This window comes from Phyllobates terribilis, unplaced genomic scaffold (genome assembly GCF_046119375.1).
Source record: "Phyllobates terribilis strain yellow unplaced genomic scaffold, ASM4611937v1 Scaffold_9__5_contigs__length_417890890, whole genome shotgun sequence".
Lineage (NCBI taxonomy): Eukaryota > Metazoa > Chordata > Amphibia > Anura > Dendrobatidae > Phyllobates > Phyllobates terribilis.
Window position 1 is genome coordinate 389438749 of NW_027362769.1, and position 26061 is coordinate 389464809.

General features: G+C 46.6%; 1 long non-coding RNA gene and 1 gene segment (V, D, J or C); one reads left to right on the forward strand and one right to left on the reverse strand.

Moving 5' to 3' along the window:
* Positions 1-26061, forward strand: part of LOC141162499 (Ig mu chain C region-like) — a 489780-nt gene that overhangs the window by 385763 nt on the left and 77956 nt on the right. The window contains 1 exon segment of the C gene segment in view: positions 8720-9022. Within this exon segment, the coding sequence occupies positions 8720-9022 (303 nt within the window).
* LOC141162500 (uncharacterized) lies at positions 7483-19718 on the reverse strand. The gene is made up of 2 exons (XR_012250785.1): positions 19304-19718; positions 7483-10444 (listed from the first exon to the last, which is right to left on the reverse strand). It is a non-coding gene; the product is annotated as an uncharacterized lncRNA (long non-coding RNA).

Below are 26061 nucleotides of genomic sequence, written 5' to 3' on the forward strand. Positions count from 1 at the left end.
GTATGGTGTCGGAGATCGCAGTGTGCGTTCAGTGCCTACGCATACCGCGATCTCCGACGCTATACACCTCCTGTAACGGCTGGATGCTGTCTTCTGTCTGGAGCCAGACTGCGCGTCACGCATGCGCAGTCTATCGAGGCTTCGGACAGAGACCCGCATCCCCGGTTATATTATAGATTCTGTGACTAGGTACTGTACATATTTTGTGGTATGTGGTCTGGTTTGCTCCTATTAGTTTCATTTGGGCTCACTTTGATCACCATAGGACGCTGGCATACTGGAGAGCACGTTTGATATGTATACGTCCATCGCTAGCATGTGTTATCTAGGAGGAAGTCCTGAGGTATCGTCTGTGCATGAGCGAGTCTGGTGCGTTCCATATGCGTTCCACAGACCGGATGTTGTCATTTTTTTGCATCCTGAATGGCTGCGCACAGGATATGACGTCACACCCGGAAGTATAACGCTGTTTTCAGCATGCGGCACATATATAAGAGGCACCACATTAATGGGAACGATATACCAGCCACTAAGACACATCCAATGAATGGGGGCATGATTATGGGCACTTTACTCCCCTGATGATAAAAGGGAAACGAGTCGGGAGCCCGCCTGTAATGAGACTTCATACCCATCACTAATGGAGGATCAGATAAGTTCAAAATTTCCTCTATGATTGTATGATAATCTTTGCAAAGCCACAAAATGGTTAATATATGTGTGGATATATGCTTTGATATAAAATGAATTATGAAAATATTCCTTTAATGGCTTTATATGTCTGGCTGATTGGTTTCATGTATTTAACTAGCCTATACTATTCCCAGACGTTGTGGATTTGATTTATACCTGTTCAATACTTTGTTTACTGACCTGGTTATTTACTGATGGGAATTAGCTAGAGAGGATATGGTGGTCTGGTGGACTTTACTAGTGAGGTTATTTTGTTAATATCCACCATTTACCTGAAAAATATTTCCTCAAAGGTGATGATTGATCTATTTTTTGATAAATAGGAATACTATCAGTATAAGTTTCCTATTTTCCTTCATCTTTTGTACTTCCTGGTACTTCTTGTATCTATGCATGCACCTTGTACTTTGGGCCTTTTAATAATAATTTAACCACTTCGCACCAGAGCCTGTTTTTGCCTTCGTGACCGGGCCAATTTTTTCAATTCTGACCACTGTCACTTTATGAAGCAATTACTCTGGAACGCTTCAACGGATCCCCCTGATTCGGAGACTGTTTTTTCGTGACATATTGTACTTCATGATAGTGGTAAAATTTCTTTGATATCACATGCGTTTATTTGTGAAAAAATCGGAAATTTGGCGAAAATTTTGAAAATTTTGCAATTTTCAAACTTTGAATTTTTAAGCCCTTAATTCAGAGAAATATGTCACACAAAATACTTAATAAATAACATTTCCCACATGTCTACTTTACATCAGCACAATTTTGGAACCAAAATTTTTTTTTGTTAGGGAGCTATAAGGGTTAAAAGTTGACCAGCGATTTCTCATTTTTCCAACAAAATTTACAAAAACATTTTTTTAGGGACCACATCATATTTGAAGTCACTTTGAGGGGTCTTTATGACAGAAAATACCCAAAAGTGACACAGTTCTAAAAACTGCACCCCTCAAGGTGCTCAAAACCACATTCAAGAACTTTATTAACCCTTCAGGTGCTTCACAGAAATTTTTGGAATGAGGAAGAAAAAAATTAACATTTAACTTTTTTCACAAAAATGTTACTTTAGACCCAATTTTTTTTATTTTCACAGTGGTAACAGGAAAAAATGGACCCCAAAATTTTTTGTGCAATTTCTCTTGAGCGTGCTGATACCCCATATGTGAGGGAAAACCACTGTTTGGGCGCACGGCAGGGCTCGGAAAGGAAGGAGCACCATTAGACTTTTTGAATGTAAAATTTGTCTGAATAATTAGCAGACACCATGTTGCGTTTGGAGAGCTCCTGATGTGACTAAACAGTGGAAACCCCCCACAAGTGACACCATTTTGGAAACTAGACCCCTTAGGGAACATATCTAGATGTGTGGTGAGCACCTTGAACCCCAAGGTGCTTCACAGAAGTTTATAATATTGAGCTGTAAAAATAAAATTTTCACATTTTTCCCAGAAAAACGTTTTTCATCCCTTAATTTTCCATTATCATAATGGTAATAGGATAAATTGCACCATTAATTTTGTTGTGCAATTTCTCCTGAACACGCCGATACCCCATATGTGGGGGAAAACCACTGTTTGGGCGCACGGCAGGGTTTGGAAGGGAAGGAGCGCCATTTGACTTTCTGAATGTAAAATTTGTCTGAATAATTAGCAGACGCCATGTTGCGTTTGGAGAGCCCCTGATGTTCCTAAACAGTGGAAACCCCCCACAAGTGACACCATTTTGGAAACTAGACCCCTTAGGGAACTTATCTAGATGTGTGGTGAGCACCTTGAACCCCAACGTGCTTCACAGAAGTTTATAATAATCAGCTGTAAAAATAAAATTTTCACATTTTTCCCGCAAAAACGTTTTTCATCCCTTAATTTTGCATTATCATAAGGGTAATAGGATAAATTGCACCATGAAATTTGTTGTGCAATTTCTCCTGAACACGCCGATACCCCATATGTGGAGGCAAACCACTGTTTGGGTGCACGGCAGGGCTCGGAAGGAAAGGAGCGCCATTTGACTTTTTGAATGCAAAATTTGTTTGAATAATTAGCGGACGCCATGTTGCATTTGGGGAGCCCCTGATGTGCCTAAACAGTGGAAACCCCCCACAAGTGACACCATTTTGGAAACTAGACCCCTTAGGGAACTTATCTAGATGTGTGGTGAGCACCTTGAACCCCAAGGTGCTTCACAGAAGTTTATAATAATCAGCTGTAAAAATAAAATTTTCACATTTTTCCCGCAAAAACGTTTTTCATCCCTTAATTTTGCATTATCTTAAGGGTAATAGGATAAATTGCACCATGAAATTTGTTGTGCAATTTCTCCTGAACACGCCGATACCCCATATGTGGGGGAAAACCACTGCTTTGGTGTACGGCAGGGTTCGGAAGAGAAAGGAGCGCTATGTTGGCTGGGATAGGCAGCAGACACCATGTCACATTTGAAGAGTCGCTGACATGCAGAAACAGCAGAAACCCCCACAAGTGACCCCATTTTGTAAACTACACCTCTCAAGGAATTCATCTAGGGAAGTAGTGAGTATTTTTTAATTTTTAAATTTATACCATTGGGCAGTGAAAAAAGCATAATTATATTTTTACCACAAAAAAATGTTTTACCCTCAGATTTTACATTTTCACACAGGGCAATGGGTAAAAATGGTGCCGAAATGTGTCACACAATTTCTTCTAAAAGTGCCAATACCCCATATGTGGCTGTATCGTACCGCTCAGCCATACAGCGAGATCTGGGGGGGACGGAGTGCTATTTGACAATTGGAGAACAAATTATTGTAGAATAGGCATTTGGATTTGGGAGCACAAAATTTTTTGAATTTCTTTTGGGGGGCAAGGGCCATTTCGCTTTTCCAGAGCCTTTCTGCTACCAGTAACTTGGAAGTCCCTTATATTTTTAACAGATGACGGACCTGAGTGGGGACTAGCTTTTTTTGAGGACTGAGTTGAAGCTTTTATTGGGAACATTTTACGTAACATTTATCCAGCGCTCTAGGCTGAGCACTTACATCGGGGTTTCCATCTAAATTTCCAAGTGATGTAATTCAGATGAAACCCCTGCGGGATCCATTCACTGTAATGAGGCAGCAGAGTTACTCTGGACTCCGTCTGGCCTCTGTTTAGCGGTGTCCTTTTTTTCAGAAGTGCACAAAACTGTGGCCAACCGCACTTTTATGCACGCCTAAAACAAATGACACTGTGGGATCACAGGCCAGACGGCATCCACAGTGGCCTATATCTGCCTCATTACAGGGAATCTTCCGTCATGGGTTCCGGCTGAATCACATATTTCAGAGATTTACATGGAAACTCTGGCGTAAGTGCTCAGCGCAGAGCGCAGGATAAATGTGTGCCGAGCCATGCTGCGATCTTTGGGAGAAATAATAAACAAATCAGTAGCAGGTGAAGAATTGGTTTTATTTATTTTTTTACGCCGTTCCTAGTGTGATATAACTGATTAGATTACTTTATTCTTCAGGTCGGTGCGATTACAGAGATACCAGATTTATATCGGGTTTTTATGACTGACAGCTGTCACACACTAAGAGACGCTTTTTTTTTGCAAAATCTAGTTTTTGCATCGCCATATTTTGAGAGCTATAATTTTTCCATATTTCGGCCGACAGAGTCATGTGATGGCTTGTTTTTTGCGGGACGAGTTGACATTTTTATTGGTACCATTTGTGGGTACGTGACATTTTTTGATCGCTTTCTATTCCGTTTTTTTGGGAGGTAAAATTAACAAAAACCAACAATTCAGGAATTGTTTTTTGAGGTTTTTTTTTATGCCGTTCTGCGATCTGTGATCAGGCAGCGTTATTCTTCGGGTCAGTACATTTACAGCGATACTACACTTACTGTATATTTTTTTATGTTTTGGCGCTTTTACACAATAAAACAATTTTAAAGAAAAAATATTTTTTTTGCATTGCTTTATTCTGAGAGGTATAACTTTTTTATTTTTTGGCTGATGGAGCTGTATAGTGGCTTGATTTTTGCAGAACAAGATGACGTTTTCAGCGGTACCATTTCTATTTCCATTTTGCTTTTTGATCGCATTCTTTTCCACTTTTTGTTTGGCGATATGAGGAAAAAGCATAGTTTTTTGCTCCGTTTTTTATTTATTTTTATTACGGTGTACACATAAGGAGTTAATTAGTGTGACAGTTTTATAGCTCGGGTTGTTTCGAACGCGGCAATACCAAATATGTGTACTTTTTTTATTTTTGCATAACTATATGGATTTATCGGTTTAATATTTTATTTATTTATTTTTATTTATTTTGTATTTTTTTTTTAACAGTTTCAAAACATTTTTTTTTTACTTTTTTTACATTTTTACTTAGTCCCTGTATGGGACATTAATTTTTATTTTTCTGATCCCTGATCTCATGTAATGTAATAGACATATATTACATTACATGAGATCTTCACTGACTCTTTCAGTCAGTTTCCTGTCTGGCATTAGCTACATACAGGCTGAAGTCAGACAGGAAGGACACCATATATGGCAGAGCTGGAGGCGGTCATGTGACCTCCAGCTGCCATAGCAACGCCAGGTCCTGAAAGCAATCAAGGGGTCGTCAGAGAGGTAAGTGGACGACCCCCTCTCCTCCTGCTGTCTCCTATATGCCGCGATCACTATAGATCACAGCATATAGAAGACAGCAAAGGGTTAACATCACTGGGACCTGATCTAATCAGGTCCCGATGATGTTCCCTGTCAGAGCTAACGCTCTGCACCGCTCTCACAGCGCTTGCAGGACCCAGGGGGTCCTGAGCACTGCGAGACCACCCACCGTTTTTAAACGTCCGCGCTGCACAGAGCCCAGGCAGCGCGGACGTTTATCTACAGTGGGCGGTCGGGAAGCGGTTAATAAAGGTTAAATTCTTCCTCCTCCTGGACTGCTCTTGCAGAACTTCTCAAAACTCTCAATTCCCAAGTAAAATCCGCATTCAGTGAAGAGAGACTTTCCCATTACTGAGAAAGGAGATGACCGAAACTACTGATGAGATTCTATCTCATTAATATAAAAATCTGTATTCCTCGAATACAGATTTTACCTGGGAATTGAGCATCTTGAGAGTAAGTTATCAGTCCTGGCGGAGAAAGGAGGAGATTTCTCTGATAAGATATATTACAAAATTTCTTATTTTCATGTGTTCTATAGATTTATGAAATAAAAATTAAAATGGTTTCAGTTTAGAGAAGCCCTCCTCCTCCCATCAAAGTTTGTATCCTCTTAATATATTGCTATCATCATATTATATAGCACTGTGCACTTACAATTGCTCATTTTGCCTTTCTATCCAGTTAATTCTTCTCTTTTCCATTAGGTCTATGACATCTCGAGATGAATCCTTCTTTTCTTTTCAAAATCGTTTTATTCATTTTCATTTATTCTATTGCGTTAAAACACAATAAATCAAAAGAAATCTCCAGCAACAGATTTGTCATAACAATGATATCTATATGGTCAGATACAGACAAAAAATAAACAAACAAATCTGTAATCATCAGTAATAAAGAAGATCCTATATTCCTAAAGAGAAAAGTAACACTGAGTAAACAAATAATTCAGAAAACAATATGTCTGCAACTATTGTATTTGATGGGGGGGCAGGGGGAAGGGGATGTGGGGTCCTTATTGGGCATACTAATGAGAAACTGGGCGGGCAAGCTAAATGGGCTAATTATGGGATTGTGATTGCAATGATTTTGTTCAGTATAAGTTTCCTATTTTCCTTCATCTTTTGTACTTCCTGGTACTTCTTGTATTTATGCATGCACCTTGTACTTTGGGCCTTTTAATAATTATTTAATAAAGGTTACATTCTATCCCTATGCTAATTATTAATATAAACTAATTGGGTACCACTTTAGCTATTTCCAGGAGGGGAAAGAAGCAGATTCCTCTGATAAGACATATTATAAAGTTTCTCTTATTTTCATGTGTACTATTGTTTTATGAAATAAAAATTTAAATGGTTACACTTTAAAGAAGCACGTTCATCAAAATGTTTCTTATTTTTGTGTGTGCTATTGATTAATTGCTATTGCTTTATGAAATAAAAGTTTAATATGATGGTTATACTTTAAAGTTGTGGGTGTAACGTGAAATAGCCGGACAAAAATGTTTGCAGCTTTTCCAAACTTATGGATAAATAACTTTGTTTCAAGCATGTGATGCTCATTCAAACTCACCTGTGCCAAGTAACAGATGTGGGCAATATGAAAATCACACCTGAAACCAGATAAAAATGGAGACTTTGACTCAGTCTTTGCAATGTGTGCCTGTGTGTGCCACACTAAGCAAGGAGAACAAAAAGAGAAGAGAACTGTCTGAGGACTTGAGAACCAAAGAATCTCAAGATTACAAGTCCATCTCCAGAGATCTTAATGTTCCTTTGTCCATTGTGCAACATAATCAATAAGTTTTCTACCAGTGGCACTGTAGCTAATTTCCCTAGACATGGACGGCAGAGAAAAATTGCTGAAAGGTTGCAACACAGGATAGTCCAGATGGTCGATAAGCAGCCCGAATCAAATTCCAAAGACGTTCAAGCTGTCCTGGAGACTCAGGGTGCATCAGTGTCGGCGCAAACTATCCCTCGACATTTGAATAAAATTAAACGCTCTGGCAGGAGTCCCATGACGACCCCACTGTTGACACAGACATAGAAAAGGTAGACTGCAGTTTGCCAAAATGTATGTGAGTAAGCCAAAATCCTTATGGGAAAGTGTCTTGAGGATAGATAAGACCAAGATAGAGCATTTTGGTAAACCACATCATTCTACTGTTTATTGAAAACAGAATGAGGCCAATAAAGAAAAGAACACAGTACCTATAGTCAAATATGGTGGAGGTTCAAATATGTTTGGAGGTTGCTTTGCTGCCTCTAGCACTGGTTGTCTTGACTGTGTGCAAGCCATCTTGAAATCTGAAGATTACCAATGGATTTTGGGTGGCAATGTAGTGCACAGTGTCAGAAAGCTGGGTTTGCGTCCTAGGTCATGAGTCTTCAAGCAGAAGAAACACAGAAATGGAAGAAACAAAGCACTGGAGAGTTCTGAAGTGGCAGCAATGAGTCCGGATCTAAAGCCCATTGAACACCTGTGGAGAGATCTTTAAATTGCTGTTGGGAGAAGACGCCTTCAGATATGAGCAGTTTGTAAGAAGAGTCTAAAATTTCAGCTGATAGGTGTAAGAAGCGATTGATTGTAGTTATTTTTTCCAAAGGGTGTGCAACCAAATATTAAGTTGAGGGTGTCAACAATTTTGCCCGGCCCATGTTTGGGTTTTTGTCTGAAATTATGTCCAATTTGTCTATTGTCTGTTTTTTGTGTTGTTCCAATGAACACAAAGGAAATAAACATGTGTACAACAAAACATGAGTAATTGCAATCATTTTCTGGGAGAAATACTTTATGTTCTGGAAAAAAATGTAAGGGTGGCAACACTTTTGGCTATTACTGTATATATACAGTGCTCAGCATAAATGAGTACACCCCCTTTGAAAAGTAAGGTTTTAATCAATGTTTCACTGAACACAAGAACAATTTTCCAAATTATGACAAGACTAAGTTTCAAAGAACATTTTTTAACCCACAACATGAAAGTAAAGTTGATGCAAAAATGAGTACACCCCACATCAAAAACTACATCTAGTATTTTGTATGACCTCCATAATGTGTAAGGATGGCACCAAGTCTTCTAGGTCTGGAATGAACAAGTTGGCAACATATTACAACATCTTTTTCCTTTCTACAAGAATGACCTCTTTTAGAAGCTGGATTATGGATGGAGAGTAGTGACAACTGGTCTCTTCAGAATTCTCCATAGGTGTTCGATTGTCAGGAGACACTTGGTCACTGAATCACTTTCACCATGTTCATATCAGCGGCTTATGTCAGAAGCACAGACATTATAATGATTAATAACCGGTCATACGTTACTGTATGTCACATCACATATTTATAGAGATGGTGATTGTAATCACGTGTTTATCAGCTCCTCCGCAGGTGACAATCACAGATAAGATGGTTGTACTGAATGTAGAGAGTGTCCTGCGCTGCTCCGTCACTGGATTCTTCCCTCCAGACATTAATATTAAATGGTTCAGAGATGGAGAAAAACTGGAGGATAACATTATTCTTGGTGATCCCTGGAGAAACTCGGACAGAACCTACAGTGTGAACAGCACCGTGACCATCACACCCACTGAAGAGGACAGAGAGCGGATCTTCTCATGTAGAGTCCAACATAAGTATCTACAGGAACTGCTCCAGAAAGACTTCCATCTGGTGTATGAAGGTAAACTTATTATTAAAGGTGGTCACCTGGTACTTTACAATCGATGACCTGACTCCTGGCACCACTTCCACCAATCATCTGTATGAAGGTGCTGCGGTTCTCTAACGTAATTTACATAATTTACCAGGCTCATTTCCTTAATGGGGTTTTCCAGGCACAAAAACAATATTTTGCTGACCTTATAGTGAGGCCAACAACCTCTCTCCCCACACTCACACACCTTACCTTTGTTTGACATTTTGAACTCCATCTTGTTGGCTGCTGTCATCCTCCTCCACAGCCTCACTCCATTATAGCATCCTCTCAGGGATTCAATGCTGCTTCCAGTCGACCTTCTGCTCCCCTGCAGTTCTTCCCCTTCTCCTCAGCAGCCTTCTCCTCTGTTTCCAGCCGTTCCCTCCTTATCACCTGCTATATTCTACTCTACATTCAGCCTTTCCTTCCTTTTTTTATCAGTGTGTTTAGTTTTCTTCTACATCCAGCCTTCCCCTCCTTCTCAGCAGCTTGCTCCATTCTCCTCTACATCCAGCCTCCTTCTCAGCAGCCTGCTCTGATCTCCTCTACATCCAGCCTCCCCCTCCTCAGCAGCCTGCTCTGATCTCCTCTACATCCAGCCTTCCCCTCCTCAGCAGCCTGCTCTGATCTCCTCTACATCCAGCCTTCCCCTCCTCAGCAGCCTGCTCCTTTCTCCTCTACATCCAGCCTTCCCCTCCTCAGTAGCCTGCTCCTTTCTCCTCTACATCCAGCCTTCCCCTCCTCAGTAGCCTGCTCCTTTCTCCTCTACATCCAGCCTTCCCCTCCTCAGTAGCCTGCTCCGTTCTCCTCTACATCCAGCCTTCCCCTCCTCAGTAGCCTGCTCCGTTCTCCTCTACATCCAGCCTTCCCCTCCTCAGTAGCCTGCTCCTATCTCCTCTGTGATGCCCTCCCTGGACCGTGGGGTTTACTCGGTGCCGGGCCGGTGGATGGGGTGGTGGGATGTCATCGTGGCCATGGCCCGGTCCGTGGCCCAGGGCGGTCACTAAAAAGGTGGGCTGGTGGTTGTAAGGTTCGACTACACCACCTGTGGTGTCTGGTGAAGGTCACCAGCGCTGCAACAGTCCTCTGAGGCCGGTGTTCTGGCAGCTCAGTTGGTACTACTCCCCACAGGCGGAGTAGGCCTCAGGGCAGAAGAATGTGTGGTGTGGAGCAATGGTGGGGTGCAGTGCCACGGAGGAAAGAATAAGCGAGGCAGTAGTTGAAGTCATCCAAGTCTTTACTCACTTTGATGAATTATCAGCTGCAAAGCTTCTCTCTGCTTCACGCGGTGAACTGCGGCCACCAGGAAGGGGTTCATCACTTTCCAGGTATAGCAGGAGCACCTGTCAACAGGCTCGGACTGGCCTGGCGGGGTGCCGGGAAATTTCCCGGTGGGCCCTGGGCCCCCTGCAGAGAAGACAGGAGAATTTAAAAAAAAAAAAAAAAAAAAAAGTGGTATCGGGCCCTTTAAGGGCGCACGCATGCACTCTCACCGCCGCGATGCCCAGGACAGTAGCGGGAGGGGCCTGGGATCAGGAGAGCCGAAGAGCAGAGCAGGAGCCGCACTGCAGCATCACACTCAGCAGACAGGGCCGCACATCTGCTAAAAGTGACGTCACATCGCGCCCTGAGTCATTCTCCTCGGCGTGAGCGCTCGCACGGATTACAGCGTGTGACACTTAGGAGAGGTGAGTATAAGGATTTTTTAATTTTATTCCTATTTTTACAGTTGGACATGGCGGGAGTAGACTACTACTCTCATCAATGACCCTGCTGCTGCTGATCGCAGCACCGGCAGGGATCTATGATGAGGGCAGCGCTCAGCACCCGGTGCTTGGGAACAGCGCTAACTGTCATCAGTGTGCGGGACGTTTTGCGGGAGGTGCAGCAGGTAAAAAACAGACACGTCAGCGTGTTTTGTCCACTGACACCACATGGTCTATCTGTGGAAAGTGGACACACACTGACATGTGTACATTCATTTGAATGGGTCTGCGTGTACCAATGTATCTGGTACGTGTGGAAACTGTCACCGCACGTACTGACGTGTGAAAGAGCCCTTAGTATGTGTCTGTGTGCGCTTGTTTTTGTGTGTGTAAGCGCGCTTCTGCATGTCTGTGTGCTCTTCCGAAAATTTATTATATTTGGGGAGAGATGGGAGAGAAATTTTAGGAGACATAATGGGGAGATGTGTGAAGAAACAGTATGGTGAACTAGGGGAGGGGTGGGAATGGGTATGTATGAGGAAACAGTATGGAGAGTAGGGGAATAGTGTGAGGAGACAGTATGGAGGGAGAAAAGTGTGAGGTGACACAGCACAGAGACTAGGTAGTGTGGGGGAAGGTATAGAGATGCGGCAGTATGGGGGGGAACAGTGTGAGGGCACAGAAAGGGGGGAAAAGTATGCTGAGGAGGGGGGAGTGTGATGAAGGGGCACAGTATAGAGACTGGGCAGTATAGGGGGGACACTGAGAGGACAGTGAGAAAAGGGGGCCCAGTATGGTAAGGAGAGGACAGTGTGGGGAGCAGGTACAAGAAGGGTAGAGTGTATGTCATGTTTTTTGTACAGGGAGCATTGTAAGAGTTAGGTTTATTCAGGGGCTCAGTGTAGATATTTTTATTCAGGAGCATTATAATGACTCTGCTATCTTTAAGGGCATCGTGTCGGGATGTGCTGCAGAAGACCGGAGAAGATGGAAGTCTGCAGAGACGAGCTGTGGATGAGAAAAGTCATCAAGCTGTCTGGACCAGATGGAGACGAAAAGAAAGCGAACGACTCTAATCAGAGAAGCCGTCTCAGGTAAGATACCTGGATGTAAATGTTCATTTGTGATCCTGCCTGTGTCTCATCAGTACTGTGGTTCCTGTATGGGCCGCAGTCTGATGATGACGACTGATAACTCACAGTATCGCTATTGTTAATTACATACTGGGAGTTGTAGGTTTATGCGATACAAATATACAGTCATATGAAAAAGTTTGGGCACCCCTATTAATCTTAAGCTTAATGTTTTATAAAAATTGGTGTTTTTGCAACAGCTATTTCAGTTTGATATATGTAATAACTGTTGGACACAGTAATGTTTCTGCCTTGAAATGAGGTTTATTGTACTAACAGAAAATGTGCAATCTGTATTCAAACAAAATTTGACAGGTGCATAAGTATGGGCACCTCACCAGAAAAGTGACATTAATATTTAGTAGATCCTCCTTTTGCAAAAATAACAGCCTCTAGTCGCTTCCTGTAGCTTTTAATGAGTTCCTGGATCCTGGATGAAGGTATTTTTGACCATTCCTCTTTACAAAACAATTCCAGTTCAGTTAAGTTTGATGGTCGCCGAGCATGGACAGCCCTCTTCAAATGATCCCACAGATGTTCAATGATATTCAGGTCTGGGGACTGGGATGGCCATTCCAGAACATTGTAATTGTTCCTCTGCATGAATGCCTGAGTAGATTTGGAGCGGTGTTTTGGATCATTGTCTTGCTGAAAGATCCATCCCCTGCGTAACTTTGTCACTGATTCTTGAAAATTATTGTCAAGAATCTGCTGATACTGAGTGGAATCCATGGATCCCTCAACTTTAACAAGATTCCCGGTGCCGGCATTGGCCACACAGCCCCAAAGCATGATGGAACCTCCACCAAATTTTACTGTGGGTAGCAAATGTTTTTCTTGGAATGCTGTGTTTCTTTGCCACCATGCATAACGCCTTTTTGTATGACCAAACAACTCAATCTTGGTTTCATCAGTCCATAGGACCTTCCTCCAAAAAGAAATTGGCTTCTCCAAATGTGCTTTTGCATACCTCAGCCGACTCTGTTTGTGGCGTGCTTGCAGAAACGGCTTCTTTCGCATCACTCTCCCATACAGCTTCTCCTTGTGCAAAGTGCGTTGTATAGTTGACCGATGCACAGTGACACCATCTGCAGCAAGTTGATGCTGCAGCTCTCTGGAGGTGGTCTGAGGATTGTCCTTGACTGATCTCACCATTCTACTTCTCTGCCTTTCTGATGTTTTTCTTGGCCTGCCACTTCTGGCCTTAACAAGAACTGTCCCTGTGTTCTTCCATTTCCTTACTATGTTCCTCACAGTGGAAACTGACAGGTTAAATCTCTGAGACAGCTTTTTGTATCCTTCCCCTGAACAACTATGTTGAATAATCTTTGTTTTCAGATCATTTGACAGTTGTTTTGAGGAGCCCATGATGGCACTCTTCAGTGGAGCTTCAAACAGGAGAACAACTTGTAAGTGGCCACTTTAAGTAGCTTTTCTCATGATTGCATACACCTGGCTATGAAGTTCAAAGCTCAATGAGGTTACAAAACCAAAAAAAGTGCTTTAGTAAGTCAGTAAAAAGTAGGTAGGAGTATTTAAAACAAGAAAATGATAAGGGTGCCCATACTTATGCACCTGTCAAATTTTGTTTGAATGCAGATTGCACATTTTCTGTTAGTACAATAAACCTCATTTCAAGGCAGAAACATTACTGTGTCCAACAGTTATTACATATATCAAACTGAAATAGCTGTTGCAAAAACACCAATTTTTAGAAAACATTAAGCTTAAGAATAATAGGGGTGCCCAAACTTTTTCATATGACTGTATATGGGTCTGACCTGACATTACAATTCATGGTGGTTCAGATTATGTATTCATGTACTGATGTGTTTGTGCGCGTCTGCGTGTTTGTGCGCGTCTGCGTATCTGGAATAATATGTATTTTTGTAAGATGCGTGTATGTAACTGTACATTGTGGTGTGTAATAACATTCATATGCTTGGGGCTCCTTTACTAAATCTATTAGGTCTCTTTCACATGTGTTAGGGAATTCCATTTGTCTTTCCACATTTAGGAACAGACAAGTGAAATTTGCTAACCTTGTCATAACTGTCACCATAGGGATGTGCTTGTATGGAGCGGGTTCAGGAGCTGAGCCTGCTCCATACCGGGCAGATGTCGGCTGTGTTACATAGCCGGCGTCTGCCTGTAACAGCAGTGATCAGAGGTCGCCTTGATTGCTGCTGTTTTGAGTATTTAAGTGCCCTTGTCAATCACTGACAGCGGCATTTAGATAGCACAATGGCCGGTGCATGCAGTCACCTGCTCCCTTCAGCCCCCTGTGACGCAGTTGCAGGTTGCTGTTCGGTTGCCAGTAGTGCTGAGTGAGCGTGGTCGGATAAGAGACATTACAGTCACCGCGAACTACAAAGTGAGCGTGCTGCAATAACGTCCGGCACCTTGATTGTGACACTTCCATGGAGGCCAACCTCAGGCTGAGCTTCATTGAATGACTAACATGGCAGCAGCACCTGGCAACTAGTGCTGAGTGAGTGTGGTCGGATAAGGTGTGATCCCAGCATGCTCGGGTGTTATCTGAGTATCTTGTAGTGCTCTTCTAATATGCTTGAGTCCCCGGGGTAGCATGTTTTGCGGCGGTAGACAGAAGCAACACATGCAGGGATTACCTAACAAACAGGCAATTCCTGCATGTGTTGCATCTGTCTACCGCCGCAAAACATGCTACCCTGGGGACTCGAGCATATTAGCAGAGCACTACAAGATACTCAGACAACACCCGAGCATGCTGGGATCACACCTTATCCGACCACGCTCGCTCAGCACTAGTTGCCAGGTGCTGCTGCCATGTTAGTCATTCAATGAAGCTCAGCCTGAGGTTGGGCTCCATGGAAGATGTCACAATCAAGGTGCCAGACGTTATTGCAGCACCCTCACTTTGTAGTTCGTGGTGACTGTAATGTCTCCCTCCTTGCACCGACCCAATAACAGGAAGCGAATGGTGACAGGGAGAATAAAATGTAATTTTCTCCGTGTAGCCAACGCTTTTCCAATAAGCCGTCTAACCAGGCTTTAAACCGTATTTACCTTGCAGATTATCCCTATATCTGCAGATAAATAGCGTTTTTCAAGGTGACAAGTTACCATTAAAGGGACTCTGGCAGTACGGAATGACTGTTCGAACAAAGTCCTGCCACTTGGTGCTCCACAGCATGGCCAATCATGTAACTATAGTGCATTATAGAAAAGCATAACAAGTAATAAAACCGTTTATTGTGGGCTGTAGTGTGGGCCCCTAGAGTCAGTTCCCCTGGTGGTCCCTAGGCACCCCAGTCCGACCCTGCCTGTCAAGACCCCGTTAGTATGTTCCTCTCTTTTTCCGCCTTTGTGTCCCCCACTGAGTCCCGTGCGAGAACTGCAATGTCCCACTTTGGTGACTTGGGATGAGAACGTGGCGTAAGGCCGGGTCCCTCTGGATGAACTCAGATTAAGGGATGCAGGTGGCGACTCCGCTCCTTCTGTGTCCCCCTGGGATCCACTAAGCCTCTGGGCTTTTCCAACAGTGACGTAAAGTACAAAGTCGGATATCGGGGACCGGTTACCCCTCTTGCGGCAGGAGTCCCTCTAGCTAGGCCAGAATGAAGAATACAGGTGGCGGTTCCACTCCGTCCATATCCCCCTGGGATCCTTTTGCCTGTGGAGCCTCTCCTCTGCTCCCCTCCTGGGCCTTCTTAGAAAAGGACCCTAACTGGGGCAGAGAGGCCCGTTACCTCTGCCCCGCTCCTCGTCTCAAGGCCTGAGAGCGAGGACCGTGAATCTTCAGCCAGCTACAGACTCTTGCTGGACCCCTGACTGAAGACCCACAATCAAAAGACCTTGAACTTAAGATGGCCACTTAATATATACGATTCCATAAAGTGCTCTGGTAAGTGTTTCCTCCACCCTCACTCACTACTTGGTTCCCCCTCAATCTCCACTATCCCGGCCCGGGGCAGCACCCTGGTGCATTTAGGCCCCCTACAGAACTGGAGTGGTGTAGTGTTGAGTGTGAAGTTGGGATCCTGTGTGATGCTCCATCCTTACCTGGAAGAGGAGATACCACACCTCTTTCTGAGGTGCAGAACCCCTGTGGCGACTGAACCCTCAGGGGTGCCACACCTCTACATCCAGCCTCCTCCTCAGCAGCCTGCTCCGATCTCCTCTAAATCCAGCCATCTCCTCCTCAACAAATTATAAATCTAAAAAATGCTCAGACAAGATGAATTTATATCGTGCAATGAAGTCATTACATTACACAAGTAAAGGATATCAGGTTAGTGATCTTAATTAAGGTACATAGCACTGAGCCTCTTCAGTAGATTCCAAAAAGCTCAACAGTAAAGTTTAAATATCACTATAAAACGCAAATGCAAATTCAGGATCTAAATAGTTTAAAATGACTCAGTGCTTAAACAAATACTAGGTCTCTGGCCAAACAAAATGCAAATACAGGATCTATTCAGATCAGGGTAACTTAGTGCTTAGGCAGATATTAAATCTACGGCCAGACACCGAACTAGATGAATAGTCATATCAAAGTGGCATGGTGTTAGTGTCCGCTTGGCAGGTAATCAAATCTCAATGGTCTCAGCATGAATTCGTCTATAGATATAAAGTGCAGTGCACATGGAATGACAAAGTAAAGCAATAGCTTATAACCAAGGAAATTATATCACAAACATCACATGATATACCTGGATTCATGCTGTAAACACCAAGTGCAATGGGAATCCACACTCCAACACGCGTTTCACAGGTACGCTTCCTCAGGGAGTGATATTAGGTTCAGGTGTGTGTAGTCCCTTATATACCTTGTAAGGATCACATGACCCTTTGCCACAGATGCTTCCTATCGGGCGCATGATTGCATCCTTCCGCGATGACCGCGCACCCATCGCGGGCACAGCCGCGACGTCACAGAAAGGCGCGATGGCGCCGCCCATGACGTCACGTGCCAAGCGCACGACAGTACGCGCGAGCACGGCGGAAGGAGGACATGCGCACGCATCCTGGAGCCATATTACTAAAGGGCAAGTAAGAGGGCAAAGCCACATACAGTCATATGAAAAAGTTTGGGCACCCCTATTAATCTTAAGCTTAATGTTTTATAAAAATTGGTGTTTTTGCAACAGCTATTTCAGTTTGATATATGTAATAACTGTTGGACACAGTAATGTTTCTGCCTTGAAATGAGGTTTATTGTGCTAACAGAAAATGTGCAATCTGCATTCAAACAAAATTTGACAGGTGCATAAGTATGGGCACCCTTATCATTTTCTTGTTTTAAATACTCCTACCTACTTTTTACTGACTTACTAAAGCACTTTTTTTGGTTTTGTAACCTCACTGAGCTTTGAACTTCATAGCCAGGTGTATGCAGTCATGAGAAAAGCTACTTAAGGTGGCCACTTGCAAGTGGTTCTCCTCTTTGAATCTCCTCTGAAGAGTGGCATCATGGGCTCCTCAAAACAACTGTCAAATGATCTGAAAACAAAGATTATTCAACATAGTTGTTCAGGGGAAGGATACAAAAAGCTGTCTCAGAGATTTAACCTGTCAGTTTCCACTGTGAGGAACATAGTAAGGAAATGGAAGAACACAGGACAGTTCTTGTTAAGGCCAGAAGTGGCAGGCCAAGAAAAACATCAGAAAGGCAGAGAAGAAGAATGGTGAGATCAGTCAAGGACAATCCTCAGACCACCTCCAGAGAGCTGCAGCATCAACTTGCTGCAGATGGTGTCACTGTGCATCGGTCAACTATACAACGCATTTTGCACAAGGAGAAGCTGTATGGGAGAGTGATGCGAAAGAAGCCGTTTCTGCAAGCATGCCACAAACAGAGTCGGTTGAGGTATGCTAAAGCACATTTGGAGAAGCCAATTTATTTTTGGAAGAAGGTCCTGTGGACTTATGAAACCAAGATTGAGTTGTTTGGTCATACAAAAAGGCGTTATGCATGGCGGCAAAAAAACACAGCATTCCAAGAAAAACACTTGCTACCCACATTAAAATTTGGTGGAGGTTCCATCATGCTTTGGGGCTGTGTGGCCAATGCCGGCACTGGGAATCTTGTTAAAGTTGAGGGACACATGGATTCCACTCAGTATCAGCAGATTCTTGACAATAATGTTCAAGAATCAGTGACAAAGTTGAAGTTATGCAGGGGATGGATCTTTCAGCAAGACAATGATCCAAAACACTGCTCCAAATCTACTCAGGCATTCATGCAGAGGAACAATTACAATGTTCTGGAATGGCCATCCCAGTCCCCAGACCTGAATATCATTGAACATCTGTGGGATCATTTGAAGAGGGCTGTCCATGCTCGGCGACCATCAAACTTTACTGAACTGGAATTATTTTGTAAAGAGGAATGGACAAAAATACCTTCATCCAGGATCCAGGAACTCATTAAAAGCTACAGGAAGCGACTAGAGGCTGTTATTATCGCAAAAGGAGGATCTACTAAATATTAATGTCACTTTTCTGGTGGGGTGCCCATACTTATGCACCTGTTAAATTTTGTTTGAATGCAGATTGCACATTTTCTGTTAGTACAATAAACCTCATTTCAAGGCAGAAACATTACTGTGTCCAACAGTTATTACATATATCAAACTGAAATAGCTGTTGCAAAAACACCAATTTTTATAAAACATTAAGCTTAAGATTAATAGGGGTGCCCAAACTTTTTCATATAACTGTAATAACAGAACAGGGCATATAGATGGTCAAATGTAAACAATTAGTTAACATACAGTAGCCCAAATTCAAGGCCCATTGTTAATGCATGCATAGACAGTAAAGATGTAAATATCACTAAAATGCCCCATCCAATGATGTGTACAATATAGCACATGCACACTAATGATGTAGAGCACGGTTAAGCAAATCATGGCCAGGGTTGTCCCAATGTTGAAGGAGGCAAAGGATATCCAATAGGTGGTGTTTTCAATATACTCTCATCAAATAATAATCCATAATACAAGGATATAGATGCAGTTGGAAAGCCATTAAAAACATAGGGCCACAAGCCCAAACCACACTACTGGAAAAAAAGAAACATGCATTAGACACACACACACTAACAATTATAAATAAACCAATTAAAAATACATATGTATATTTCAATACTGAGAACAATACATAAATGTATTGTAAGGCAGCGCTTGTCATTATCCTGGGGGATACTCGCTTCGCTGCGTCAATTCAAAACACACCAGCCATATTTTCCGGTATTTCTCAAGTCAGCAGTTTATTAACTCCATAAACTGCTGATTTCCGGGTCCACTCCGTGGCCCACTGACACACAAATAATGTCCAGGAGCCTGAAGTGGCAGTCCGGCCCACTTGGCTCTAGTTACAGCCTCCCCGCAAGGTAATAATAACAATGTCCAAATCAATGTCCATATGAGCAGTGTTTTTACCTTGCCGGCTTATGGCTTCTTCCGTCCGTTTGGTTCCCCAGATGGGGGTCTCTAGCCTCTGGCCTCCAAGGCTTACTGGCGTCCCGTCACAGGACCCAGGCTTCACCCTCCAGGAGTCCTCAGCAAGCTTCATCAGGCCTCACACGAGCGGTGTTCCCTCATGCCCAGGGAACAGCCTCATGTCTCTCACACAGGAACACTGCACCCCTGCACTGCACAAATCACCAGGGTTTTATATCCTGTAGAAACAGCCACAGGACCTGTGCTTATCTCACAGTCACGTGTCCATACATTGTGCAAAAGGACCTGTGTGATGTCACAGTCATGTGACCAGTCAGCTGAGGGGGAGGAAATAGCATAAACAGACATACTAGATCAGTGGTCCCCAACCTTTTTTGCACCAGGGACCGGCTTGAAGCAAGATCATTTTTCCATGGCCCAGCAAGGAGGGGGTGGGGTGGGCGGGGCTTTGGTCATATGGGGGCGGGGTAATGGAGGGATTTGGAGTTTAGTGCATACTTATCATATAGTGTAGACCAGGTCCCCGCCAGGAGCTATGCCAGGAGCCCCACATAATGTGCTGTGCCAGGAGCCGCATCACTGAGGCCCCATCACGCCCTGCAGCAGGACAGGGCAGCTGTCCTGACAGCTGCTGTTCAGCTGCATTTACTTCATCCCAGGGGCGGACACAGACTGTAGTGGGCCCCTGTGCAAGAAATTTTTGGGGGCCCCCCCCGCCCTTCATAAGGCAACAAAGTTATGTAAACATAACCCCCCCATGTGCACCTCTCACCCCCCCATGTGCAGCTCACCCCCGTGCATCTCTCACCCCCCCATGTGCAGCTCACCCCCGTGCATCTCTCATCCCCCTCCGTGCATCTCTCATCCCCCTCCGTGCATCTCTCATCCCCCTCCGTGCATCTCTCATCCACCCCCCGTGCATCTCTCATCCACCCCCCGTGCATCTCTCATCCACCCCCCGTGCATCTCTCATCCCCTCCGTGCATCTCTCATCTCTCCCCTCCCCCATGTGCATCTCTCATCTCTCCCCTCCCCCATGTGCATCTCTCATCTCTCCCCTCCCCCCATGTGCATCTCTCATCTCTCCCCTCCCCCCATGTGCATCTCTCATCTCTCCCCTCCCTCCCATGTGCATCTCTCATCTCTCCCCTCCCCCCCATGTGGATCTCTCATCTCTCCCCTCCCCCATGTGCATCTCTCATCTCTCCCCTCCCCCCATGTGGATCTCTCATCTCTCCCCTCCCCCATGTGCATCTCTCATCTCTCCCCTCCCCCCCATGTGGATCTCTCATCTCTCCCCTCCCCCATGTGCATCTCTCATCTCTCCCCTCCCCCCATGTGCATCTCCCATTCCCCCCACTCCTAGTTAATTGTATTTAAAAAAAAAATAAAACTTGTTATACTTACCCCCATGCGATCCCTGCAGAATCCTGGCGCTCGTCCAAATCGCTGACACCAGGTTCTCCTGACTTCCGGCCATGTGACGGCGCCGTCACATGACCGGAAGTCAGGGGAATCATGAAGGCGCTGCTGCAACAGCGCAGCTCAGCGCTGAAATGTCCCGGACCCGGCGCATAGCATGGGGCCGGGGGCCCCATGAGGAGAGAGACGCACAAGAGGGGGGCTCCGAGGGGGCTCCTACCGGCCGGGCCCCATACTGGAGTCAGGGCAGTCATGCCCTAATGGCAGCCCTGCTGGAGGCTGGAGGGGCCCCCTCTCCCCGCGGACCGGCTGAAAAACCCCAACGGCCCGGTCCTGGTCCGCGGACCGGCGGTTGGGGACCTCTGTACTAGATCATTATAGCAATGCTGCTGCACCACAGTATATTCAAACAAACACACATATGTATATACACATAAAATTACAGATATAAATACAACATATATATTAAAAATTATTATATAAAAATAGGGGGGTTCAGAGAAGCAGCAGCACAGGGACCAGCCCAATCCATTATAGATAGCTGGAAAAGCCTCACTGGTCATTAAGGCCATGTGACTTCATAGTCCTGAGTGTCGTTATCCAATGTGCTTTGTGTCTGCCAGCAAAGTGAATGGGAAATTCATTTTGCCGTACAGACACTGTGTGATTTTACGCAGCTGCGTCCTGCACGTTCTCCTATTGTGCCCATTATAAGCGATGGAATTACGCAGCGGTGTTCACACACTGCGTAATTCCATCGCTTTTTTACGGAGGTGCAGGATGGATACTCACCTATCCGATGGATGGGAGAGGCGTCCGCTCCTGTCCCGCCGCTTCCAGCATCTGCCGGTGAGCCGATCAGCTGTTAGCTAACCGGCTTGTAACCGGATACTCACCTACCCGATGGATGAGAGATGCGTCTGCTCCGTCCCGCGCTTGCAGCATCTGCCGTGAAGTGATCAGCTGATTGTCACGTGACCGGCTTGTAAATCAGCTGACCGGAAGCCGGTTACAAGCCGGTTAGCTAACAGCTGATCGGCTCACCGGCAGATGCTGGAAGCGCGGGATTGGAGCGGACCGGAGCGGACGCCTCTCCCCTGACATCGGGTAGGTGAGTATCCATCTGCGCCTCCGTAAAAAAGCGATGGAATTACGCAGCTAACCGGCTTATGATCGCTTTACGGCAGGAAGCTGCAAGCTGTGGGACAGGAGCCGACGCCGGCTTGTCATCGCTTAACTGAAGATGCTGGCAGCGGTGGGACCGGACGGCTCTCCCATCCATCGGATAGGTGAGTATCCATAGTTTTAAAGCAGTGTATGTGACGCGCCCCCTGGGCCTGTGTTGTGCAGGGTATACCCGGAGCCGGGCCTTCTGTAAGATGCTGGGGGTTGTAGTCTCCGTGTGGCGGTGACCCGGTCCGTGCCCAGGGTGGTCAAACCAGTGGCAGTCTATTGGTATTGAAATTGTCCGACTACGCCACCTGTGGATTGCAGTCAGTGGGGACCGCCGCTGCGCTGCAGACCGCTGAGGCTGATGTTATATGCGCAGCCAGGAATGGGATGACTCCCCACGGGAGAAGTATTGCCTCAGGGCAGCTAGAGTGAATGTTGGGAGTGATGGTGTGAGCGTCCCAGTACTGATGGTGCTGGTGCGGCGATGAAACACAGAGACTTGTAATTGCAGTTTCCAATGCTTTACTCACGGTTGTTATTCTGGTCACTTGTGCACATGAGGGACCGCCTGAGCCGTGCTGCATTCACCAGGCAAGGGACTCGACCAACTCCCAGGCAATTCCAGAGCGTGGCACAGGGCTCCCTTCCTTTCCTTTCTCTGGCCGTCCCCACCAGTGACCCACCTTTGTCCAGCTCCCTCGGGCCTTCTCTTGGCGAAACCTATCTCCGGTTTCCCTGACCCTATGCAGTATGCTTTCCTGGTGGATGTAGTGAGGGGTCGCACCAAGATGTGGTAACAACCTCCGGCCTTTGGCTGAGGAATCTGTTGCCTCCACCAATTTGGGTTCCGGTACCCTGTTCTGCCAACCCTTCACCCTGTATCTCCTGGGCATATGGGGTTCCTTCTGTCCTCGTGTCTCTGGGCCTTTCTCTGTGTTCCTTGCTTCCTTTCTCCTCTGTTCCAGTTCCTTTCTTACTTTCCTTTCTGTTCTTTCTTCTCTCTCTCAGGCTCCAGCCTTCTGATAAGGCCTGCCTGCGGAGCAGAGCCCATGCAGAGGCTCTGCTTCCTGTCTTCTCCTCTCACTCTTAACTGAACTGAACTGAACTGCCTCTAAGATGGTGCCCACCTTATATACCTCCTTCTGACACCCAAGCCCAGGTGACTTGCAACCAATGGGCTCCTACCTATGCCCAGAGACCCACCCCTATCTGCTCCTACACCACTGGGTATTCCACCCCCCGCCCCACTCCAGCCAGGGACAGATGCTGTCGTGCCTGCACTTCTGTCTAGTGGGAGCACCGTTGACCTGTCCCTCGGAAATGGGGAGTGTGTGGTGCATGCAGCTTACTGAGTCCTGGTCCACACTCCATCCTTACCCGGGAGTGGAATATCACACCTCTGGTTTGAGGTGCAATACCCCTGTAGCAGCCGAGCCCTCGGGGTGCTACATTCCCCCCTGGTAAATCACAGCACGTCCTCAGGCTGGAATAGAATAAAACAATTTTCAACATACAAAATTTTTAGAATGCATTCGCATATAAGACATTTAACCAAAAACTCATCCCTTTATGGGAGGTACTCTTTTTCCTTTTAACGTTACTGATTACATTTTCATACAACATCTTGGTAAGGCCACTGGAACTCTTTTATAAAATACTATATAAAACTTTTGCATTACTATTTTAGCAGCATATTAAACTTTCCAATTTAAGACATTTTCAAGTAAAACATTTTCTTCAAAAACACATTCTTGAGTTCTGGCCGCTGTGCAACTTGCGACCAGGTAAAGGTGCAACAGTCCATTTAATCCGCCTTGAGGTAGACGTTGCGGTTTTTGTATAAAACCAGTAGGGGGCGCCTTAAGAAGCGCAACTATTTACAAAGGGTTGGCCGCTCTCAGTCCTCGGCCAGTAGGGATAGGAGAATGGCTGCTCACAGTCCTCAGCCTGGTAATTTAGGAAGGGGCAATTTTTAAACAGTCAACAGTTCACTATTTGTCCCAACGGGGACCACACTTTCAAAAACGGGAACGGTTCCATTTTACCGTTTACTGGTAACGGTGTCCTCCTCGCTCTTCCGGGTAGTCTTCAGGGCCGTCCGGATCCTCAGGGTAGTCCATGTCTGGGCGGTACCGCAGCTCCTCCTCTGTTAGACGGTGGACATGGAGGGCATACAGTCCCTTTGCGCCCTTGTGCCGGGTGTAGGTGACCACGTCACCGGGGTACAGGTCACGGCTGTGATGTCCCTCCGGCAGGTGGCTCTCTACGTCCCTTCTGGTGACAAAGACGTCGGTGTCAGCCTCCGGGTCTCTGATGAAGCCCCAGCCATGCTCTAGCTGGAACTTTACTACGGTCCCGGTGGCTCTGGGACCGCGGATGGCGTGGGGGTCTTGTCGGGCCCTCCTCTTCTGCTCCGCGCTCCGGGCTTGGAGTCGCTCCTCCTTGATGTGCCTCTGCCGCCGCTCCTTTTCAAAGGTGGCCAGCTGTTGACGGCAGCAATCCAGGCGACGGGCTGCTTCCGCCCGGGTCTCCTGGATGAACCCCATGAGACTCTCGCCGGTGGGATCCCATGCAAACTGGGCATCCTCCAGCGGGGGTGGAGCGATTTTGGCGGGCTCCGGGGCCGGGATCAAAGGCTCACTCAGGGGTCGCTCTTTCCGGAGACGGGGGTTGGCGAACTCCGGCGGCCATTCAAAGGGTAGCCCGTCCGGGCTGGTATAGTGGGCGTACAGGTCCGCACCCAGGGGTGGCACCGCGGGCTTCAGACGTGTGGCAGCGCACGGGGGCTCTCGGCCTTGCGACCAGGCCGGTGGTCGCTTTTTGGTCGCACCCGGGGGTGGCACCGCCAAGGTAGGGGGCGCTGGTGAGGCAGCGGCGCCCGAGTTTGTTAGGCCTTGCGTCCTGGCCTGTCTCGTCTCCCGCTTTACGGCGCCCGGGTTCAGAGGGCACAGCGCGGGGCGGGGCGTGACGGTGACGTTTGCAGCCTGAGGCCTAGCTGGCGGCGGTGGAGGCATGATGTCAGGTATGGTCCCCGGGGCTTCGGGTCCCGCAGTGGAGGGTGAGGGCAGGCTGGTGTTCCCAGGGCTTGGGGTGGTGGCATCCCCATTACCTGCCTCGGTCTCCGTGGCCTCCTCCGCGGCGTCGTCTGCAGCTGCCGGTCCCTCTTCTCCGCGCCCAGCGGTAAGCGCGCTGCCCGGTCCCGGCGGGGTCCTCCGCTGGCTGCCTTCGTGCTGCCGGGCCATCTCCTCTCTCCACCCGGCAAACACATCCCGCTGCGCCCGGACCATCCTCCTGTTCAGGTCTTCCAGTGCTGCGCGCGCACTGTCCGGGTCCCTGGGCAGCTGGGCTAGCAACTCAGTCAGGCTGCAGGGTGGCTCAGCTTGCAGCAGGCTGCGGGCCAGGGTGCTGGTGGAGTTCTCTGCTCCCTCCATCTCCGGGTTCAGCAGGTCCAGACTGATCCAGGCCGCACCCAGCCCCTCAGTTTTCTTTCCTATCCGCCCCCATGGGGGTTGGTCTTGGGGGCATCTGCTGACAATCACCTTCAGGGGCAGCCCCCCCACGTTGATGGACATCTCCATTGCTGCATTCATGGCTGGTGGGGGCGGGCTCCTTCTTTGGCGCCACTCTGGGACCTGGACCACGATGGGAGGTGGCTTCCTGCTGTCCTTTGGTGCGCACATAATGGCGTCCGCTCTGCCAGGGCAGGAAAAACGGATGAAGATGGCGGGAAACGGTCCAAAATGGCGTCTGATGGCGGGAATCGGCTCCGGATGGCGGGAAACGACTCCGGACAGCGGGAAACTTCTGGAAATGGCGGGAGACTTCTTTTTAAGGTACATGTGCAGTTTTCTTCAGGCACGCAATACCCGCTTGTGGCGGGTTGGTAAAGATCCTGCCGACTACGCCAAAGTTGACGCGCCCCCTGGGCCTGTGTTGTGCAGGGGATACCCGGAGCCGGGCCTTCTGTAAGATGCTGGGGGTTGTAGTCTCCGTATGGCGATGACCCGGTCCGTGCCCAGGGTGGTCAAACCAGTGGCAGTCTATTGGTATTGAAATTGTCCGACTACGCCACCTGTGGATTGCGGTCAGTGGGGACCGCCGCTGCGCTGCAGACCGCTGAGGCTGATGTTATATGCGCAGCC